This window comes from Mus caroli, chromosome 19 (assembly GCF_900094665.2).
Source record: "Mus caroli chromosome 19, CAROLI_EIJ_v1.1, whole genome shotgun sequence".
In the NCBI taxonomy this organism is placed as follows: Eukaryota; Metazoa; Chordata; class Mammalia; order Rodentia; family Muridae; genus Mus; species Mus caroli.
In genome coordinates this window covers 1,684,806-1,692,553 of record NC_034588.1, presented here as the reverse complement: position 1 = coordinate 1,692,553, position 7,748 = coordinate 1,684,806, and the positions used below count along the sequence as shown (strand labels likewise).

General features: G+C 52.0%; 1 protein-coding gene across 2 annotated transcripts in view; it reads left to right on the top strand.

Moving 5' to 3' along the window:
- Peli3 (pellino E3 ubiquitin protein ligase family member 3) overlaps nt 1-7,547 on the top strand; it is a 12,131-nt gene extending 4,584 nt beyond the window's left edge. Inside the window, exons 3-7 of one of the 2 annotated variants that reach the window (XM_021152000.1) lie at nt 1,218-1,347; nt 3,190-3,291; nt 4,302-4,496; nt 4,809-4,997; nt 6,534-7,547. In XM_021152000.1, coding sequence (XP_021007659.1) covers nt 1,218-1,347; nt 3,190-3,291; nt 4,302-4,496; nt 4,809-4,997; nt 6,534-7,103 — 1,186 coding nt within the window. In that variant the 3' untranslated portion in view covers nt 7,104-7,547. The remainder of the gene's footprint in view (nt 1-1,217; nt 1,348-3,189; nt 3,292-4,301; nt 4,497-4,808; nt 4,998-6,533) is intronic. The other variant, XM_029472875.1, reaches the window with a different exon arrangement.
- The last annotated feature ends 201 nt before the right edge of the window (nt 7,548-7,748 follow it).

Genomic DNA, 7,748 nt, shown 5'->3' with positions numbered 1-7,748 from the left:
GTATGTGGTGCTGGGATTACAGGCATGAGCCAGCAGACTGCAGTATGCGGTGCTGGGATTACAGGCATGAGCCAGCAGACTGCAGTATGTGGTGCTGAGATTACAGGCATGAGCCAGCAGACTGCAGTATGTGGTGCTGGAATCGGAACTCAGGGTGTTGCTCATGCTAGGCAAGTACTCTACCCACCGAGCTCCACCCCCAGCCCTAGGCTCAGCCACTGCTGATGTCCTTCTCCAAAGCTTTCTGTGACTCTCCACTACTTAGAGAAAAGCATTCTTAGCTTGTTATTCTTATCACTATACCACCCAAGTCACTAAATCTTAGTCCTCAGGGCCTTGGCTCAGAACCCAATAATTTTTGGCAAATCTAGGTGAGTGTGACTACAGTCCAGTGACCACAGTCCAGCCTTTTGTTTTGTTATTGTTGTTGTTGCTGCTGCTGTTATTGTCTTTGCTTCTTAGCTTGAGACAACTCATTTTACCTCCCTGGGCCTTCACTTGTCTAATTTATCAAGTAGGAAGAACGCCACTTGCCTGGCAGGACATTCTGCAGATTCCATTAGGTAATTAAAAACACGAAGGATCAGGAACAGAGGCAGCCAGCCCCAGCAGCAAGCAAGGCAATGGCTCACCTCAGCCTTGATTCTCATGCTCATTCCCCCTGAATAAAAGCTGGAAAGAAAGGTGGAAATTAGACACGTGCGGAGATAATGAGGAGGAATTAGAAGGTGTTTTCTTCTTCTTGGTCATTTTCGGACGTCGTGTGATGAAAGCTCCTTTGCTGCAGATGAAGTCTTTACAGTTCTTCAAGGCCCAACACAGGCGTTTCCTCTCCCAGAATCCTGATTCTGGGATTATTCCCACCTCCTCCCACTGGGCCTTGTGTGTGTGTGACTTGTTCCTGGGTCATGGCAGGTGGTGCCTGGGTTCCCTCAGTCCTTTCCTCCACTGAGCATGGCCGTGGTGCATCAGCTTTGCCACCCTAGCACCTGCTGTTACAGCTGAGGTATGCAGGGAACACTTGGCCCTTTAAAGGAGGGACCCCCCACCTCAATTCAGCCATTTGCCATTCAGGGCTTTTCTAGCTTTAGATGGTTCTCGCCCTTGTTCATCAAGGTAGGGTCTGCCCCAAGTTGGCAGTTTCTTTCGGGTCTCTTACGGGCTCACTCTCTCCTCCTTTCTCTCCTTCCACCATCTCTTCACCACCACATCCACAGCTACAATGGGTGTCTGGCAAGTGGAGACAAGGGCCGCCGCCGAAGCCGCCTGGCACTGAGCCGCCGGCCACATGCCAACGGAGTGAAGCCAGATGTCATGCACCACATCTCCACACCACTCGTCTCCAAGGCAAGCTGCTCCTCCCAGTAGACTGAACGCCATCCTGTCCTTTGTGCCCAGACCTAGGGCTTCAGTCTCCTACCTGCCATGGCCTCTGTGGAGCAGGGTTGCCCACTGGTCATTACTCACTCAGGAAATGGTGCTGATGGGTCTGGAGAGATGATGGCTCAGTAGGGTAAGAGGGCTTGCTGTGCAAGCACGAGGATTTGAGTCTGGATCCCCAGCACTTGCCAATTAAAAGCACGTGTGGCTATAACCCCAGGACTGTTGAGGGCGAAGACAGGAGGGTAGCTGGGGCTTGCTGGCTCTCATCCTAACCCAAAACCACAAGCTCCAGGTTCAGTGACAGACATAAATCAGGATAATGGCAGACACCCAATGGCCTCTGTGGGCACACCCATGCACACGCATGCACATGTACCACAGAACAGATACACCCCAAAATGGTGATAATAGACATCCTCTGCAGTGTGCCCAACCCCTAACAGCCTTTCAAATACTTCTTGGCTGCCATGCCCCATTTGTTGGTTAGATGTTTTACTTATTAACATTTTTAAATTTTATTTTTATGTTTGTAGATGTATGAATGCTTGCATGAATGTGTATGCACTGTAAGCATGCAGTGCCTGTGGAGGCCAGAAGAAGGTATGGACCTGGAGATACAAACCCTTGTAAGCTGCCATATGGGTGTTAGGAATCAAACCAGGGTCCACTGCAAGAGCAGCCAGTGATCCTAATCACTGAGTCATCTCTCTAGCACCTATCAGCATTATTCTAGAGGTAGCCAAGGCTCCAAGAGTGGGATGTGATGTCACACAATGTATTAGGGTTCTCTAGAGAAATAGAACATATAGAATGAATCTCTGTCTGCTTGTATGTCTTTCTCTGTTTGTGTTGGTCTATGGGGGAATTTATTAGAATAGCTTACAGGCTGTGGTCCAGCTAATCCAACAATGGCTGTCTGCCAATGGAAGGTCCAAGAAGCCAGCAGATGTTCAGTGTATAAGGATGAATGTTTCAGCTGATCTTCACCTGAATCCCAAAACAGCGGACTGTAATGCCAGTGAAGGAATGGAGCTGCTAGTGGGAGGGAAAGCAGGCAGAGAGAGAGCTTCTCCCTCTGTGTCCTTTGTGGATAGGCAGCCAGCAGAAGGTGTAGCCCAGATTAAAGGTGGATTTCCCCCCTTGATAAGATCTTGATTAAAGGTTTGTCTTCCTACCTCAAATATCCAGATTAGAAGTGGGTCTCACCACTTCAAATGATTTTTTTTGGTTTTTCGAGACAGGGTTTCTCTGTAGCCCTGGCTGTCCTGGAACTCACTCTGTAGACCAGGCTGGCCTGGAACTCAGAAATCCATCTGCCTCTGCCTCTGCCTCTGCCTCTGCCTCCTGAGTACTGGGATTAAAGGTGTGCGCCACCACGCCCGGCTTACTTCAAATGATTTAATGAAGCAAAAATCCCTCACAGCTGTGCCATTCATTGGGTTTTAGTTCACTGCAGACACTGACGACCAAGAACAGCTCCTGCACACAGTGCCACAGAGAAAACTTGGGCTTCAGAGAGCTAGTGCAGAAGTCAAGTCTCGGCTGTCTGCAGCCCTGTGACGGAGCTCCACTTCTCCTTTCTGACTTGTAACTTCCAACTGTAAAAATGGGACAGTAGGCACATTTTTTCTGAGGTAACTGAAGGATTAAACAAGAGAACCAGCTAAGAGCTCCTTTTATACAAGTCTCCTCTGTATAGGCCGGAGCTTCCCTCCCTGGGAGTGGCTATTGGCCTAGAGCAGGCCACTGGATCAGAAGTTTACACCTCTCCTGTACCCTGAGAAGTGACTGCCTTCTCTCCACCAGGCCCTGAGTAACCGAGGCCAGCACAGCATCTCATTCACACTGTCCCGGAGTCACTCAGTCATAGTGGAGTACACACATGACAGCGACAAAGACATGTTCCAGGTATGTCTACCCCCTCAACCTCTGCTCTGCAGGTGTTCAGGATCAGGTCACAGGCACAGGGCCTGGGAAAGATGTTTCTGAGCACTCAGTGTAGTGGATTGCCCTTCAGATGGAAAGTAGAATGCCTTAGACTGGGTGGCTGACTTTGCAGTCAATACCAAGTCAGCATCCCTCAGAGTCAAGACTTCTAAAGAGTAGGAGGCTCTAGGGCTTTGCAGTTCAGAGTATAAGGGGGAAGCCTCATCATGCCTAGTTAGGTACTAGCTCTGTGCACTTAGCTTTGGGTGACTTGGGGCAGGAGTCATTTAACATCTCTGAGTCTTGTTTTCCTCATCTGTAAAATGAGGCCCATAGTAGTCCCCCCCATGAGTGGCTGAGGTCTTGTACCTAAAATGCTTAGCTTAGGCCTAGAGAGCTCGGTTAGAGGTTAAGAGCACTTCTTGCTCTTGCAAAGGACTCAGGTTCAGTTCTCAGCACCGACATCTGCTGGCTTATAGCTGCCTGTGACTCAGTTCCCAGGGAGCCCATGCCCTCTGGCCTACATAGGTGCTTGCACACATGTAGTGCAATAAGGTCACTCAGAAACACATACATATGCAAACATAAGAAGCAGAGCGTGGTAGCTTACCCCTTTAATACTAGCACTTGGGAGGTAGAGATAAGTGAATTTGAAGCTAACCTGGTATCCATAGCACATTCATAGCCAGTGCAGGCTACACAGTGAGACCCTGCTTAGTAAAAGCAACAGCAACAAGAGCTGGCTAGTTGTATACACAACTTTAATCCCAGGACATGGAGGCAGAGGTAGAGTGAGGGTGTTTCTCAGAGCTGTGGGCCACAGAGCAGAAGTTGGTTCATACCACATGCAAGCCCACAGGGTCTAGACTCTAGAGAGTTGCAGTGTGCACTGCTCTCTTTAGGACGAGCATTTTTTGGTAGCTATGGGTGACAATGGGTGAGAGCACGGTGAAATTTGCCTGTGCATGTGTTCTGGCTCTCCTTCCTTATAGATTGGCCGCTCTACTGAAAACATGATTGACTTTGTGGTAACAGACACATCTCCTGGTGGAGGGGCTACAGAGGGCCCTTCTGCCCAAAGTACCATCTCCCGCTATGCCTGCAGAATTCTCTGTGACCGCCGGCCACCCTATACTGCCCGAATCTACGCTGCTGGCTTTGATGCCTCTAGCAACATCTTTCTTGGAGTGAGTGATTCCCCCAGTATGGCTAGCCCTTCAACAGAGAGAGCTGAGGGGAGGGAGGCAGGGAGATGCTGCATCCTGGAGTGATGGACCAGTACATAGCCATCCTCCTCTTTACTCTCCCATAAGGCTTAGCAGCCTTTTTTTTTTTAAGAAGCAAAGGGAAGAACAAAGAGGTCAAGTGGTGCCCAGGACCTGAAATACTCTCTGGGAAACCCCAGACCTCGAAGCCGGGGGGGGGGGGTAACACCGTCTCTAACATGCAACCTCCTGGGAACTCTTGGAGTTGTGAGCTTATCCTTCATGTGGTCCTAGGAGCGGGCAGCCAAATGGAGGACTCCTGATGGTCTAATGGATGGCTTGACAACCAACGGGGTTCTGGTGATGCACCCAGCAGGTGGCTTCTCCGAGGACTCTGCCCCAGGTGTCTGGAGGGAGATTTCTGTCTGCGGGAATGTGTACACACTTCGGGATAGCCGATCAGCTCAGCAGCGGGGGAAGCTGGTAGGTGGCCTCCTCCATTTCTCCCCACCCTTCCCGGGCCCCCATCATCAGTTCCTTGCCTTTTCACACTGGGAGATGATCTACAGCGCTTCTCTCTGAGAGAGTTCCACCAGGCTCTGCTCGGTGAGCCCCAGGCTCAGACCGTTCCCCACACTTGTCACTTACTCCACAGACAGGACCACAGCAAGGTCCCTAGGGATGCTTTGAGACTGCTGGGGATGCAGCAGGTGATATGTAACAGAGCCATGCAAATGCACTGTGTGGAACCAAATGGCTCTGAGGCTGCCAGCAGCTTAGAACATCACACCGTTTTCCAAGGATGACCCTTGGCCTGTGCATGAGCAGTGTATTTCCCAGAGTGTTGGCAGCTCGAGTGTGTCTGTCACATTTGGGGAGGGTGTTCTTCTCCCCCAGCAGGAGTAAAAGGGCCTTGGGAGTAACTCTTACACTGCTGGTCTGGAAGCGTCCCTTTGATGCTACTCGGACCACTAATGGTGGGAGCTGGGAGTAAGTTTTAGGAAAAAACATAGGGCCTTCTAGCTCTGTTCATTGACTGGGCCACAGAATTCTCCCCAGGTGTCAGCACATGGGAAGATTATGAGTTCTCAGCCAGCCTGCACACACAGCAAGAGCCTGTCTCACAATCAAACCAGAGGCTGGAGAGATGGCTCAGTGGTAAGAGCACTGACTGTCCTTTCAGAAGACCCAGGTTTAATTCCCAGCACCCACATGGTGGCTTTACAGCCATCCATAACTCTAGATCTTGGGGATCCAACACCCCTTTCTGGCCTCCATGGGCACCAAGCATGCATGTAACACACAGACATTGTGCAGGCAGGACACCCATAAAGTTAGAAATGAAAAAGACAAAACAAAATGAACCACGCACATGAATGTAACACAGACATATGCTTGTTATGTGCCCACTGTCTACCAGGCATCGATCGGGCCATGTTTTTCAGTTGGCTTATTTAATCTTCACAAGGCCCACTTGAGATATGGAAGCCACTTTCAGGTCCAGGAGACCAGGATACAGAAGTTAAATTATTTTCTTGGTAACTGAGTAAGTGAATGGCAAGATCGGGATTCAAATCGGGGCGCTCTGGCTCTAGAGCTCTTGCTTTGATTCTTGGCCCGTGGGACACTCATTCGCTTTGGGCTCAGTACCCATGTCCCCATGGGACACTCACTCGCTTTGGGCTCAGTCCTCATGTCCCCATGGGAAGTATTTGTTTTCTTTGTCATATCCTACTTCTGACATTTTGGGAGAGCTTTGGAAAACGTTTCAGAAAAGAACCTTGCTTTGGGCCAGACCTCCTGATTTGATCTGTGGAGATACCAAAGCCCAGGCCCTGCTGAGAGTAAGGGGCTGTATGTATTTGGGGGCATCTGTCTTCCTGTCTCAGCTGGCCTGCTGGCCTAGGGTTTTCTCTTCAGGGAATGCCACTGGCCAGATAGGTGGCTTCTCTGGGGTGAGGCTGCCCGTTGGCAGGGCCAGAGAGCTCTTGGGCTAAGGCCTTCTGCTGCCTCCGGCAGGTGGAAAACGAATCCAACGTCCTGCAAGACGGTTCGCTCATCGACCTGTGTGGGGCCACACTGTTGTGGCGCACTCCAGCAGGGTTGCTGAGGGCACCCACACTGAAACAACTGGAGGCCCAGCGACAGGAGGCCAACGCAGCACGGCCCCAGTGCCCTGTAGGCCTTAGCACCTTGGCCTTCCCCAGCCCAGCCCGTGGCCGCACAGCACCCGACAAACAGCAACCCTGGGTCTACGTCCGTTGTGGTCATGTCCATGGCTATCACGGCTGGGGCTGCCGGAGGGAGCGAGGCCCCCAGGAGCGAGAGTGTCCTCTCTGCCGCCTTGTGGGACCCTATGTGCCACTGTGGCTCGGCCAGGAGGCCGGTCTCTGCTTGGACCCTGGGCCACCCAGCCACGCTTTTGCACCCTGTGGTCACGTCTGTTCGGAGAAGACTGCCCGCTACTGGGCTCAGACACCGCTGCCGCACGGCACCCATGCTTTCCACGCTGCCTGCCCCTTCTGTGGAGCTTGGCTCACCGGTGAGCTTGGCTGTGTCCGCCTCATTTTCCAGGGGCCACTGGACTAGGCTCTCCCGGGGCCCTTGCTGCCATGCTCGCCTGCCCACCCAGGTCCCCCATCTCCTGCTGTTCAGAGGGAGCTCTGCATGTGGGACTCTGCCTGCTGGCAATAGCCACGGCAGTTGGAAGCATTGGTTGGGCTGTGGCCCTCCCCTCGGGCTCTCGCCTCTCAGAGGGTCCCTGAGATCTCGATCCCAGTCATACTGATAGGGACTTTAGCACCAGCTCTGCCCCAGGCTGATGGAGGGCACCCCATGCCTCTGCCCTTCCTGGAGTACCCTACATCATGCCGCATACACTGTGCCCCTGGGGGAATGAAGGGGCCATGGCCCCCGACCTCCAGCTTAGACTGGTTGTGCCCAAAACCTGCCAATGCAGGAACAGCTATTCCTCCCTCCTGCTGCTGCTGCCGTGGGTTACTCTATAAACCTTGCTGCTCAGCTGCCCTTAAAGATCCACGTGTCCCAAATGCATGCAGTACCTCCAGCCCCTAGTGAGTAAGTAACAAGTGGGCAGGCAGGCAGGCTGAGATCAGCATTTGCTGACTTCCAGTACAGGCAGGATAGTGACAAGTGGGGGACACTTGGACAGTCAGGCTCTCTACCTAGTGGAGGGTGGACAGCTTCATGTTTGTTTGGATCAGGGAATTCTAG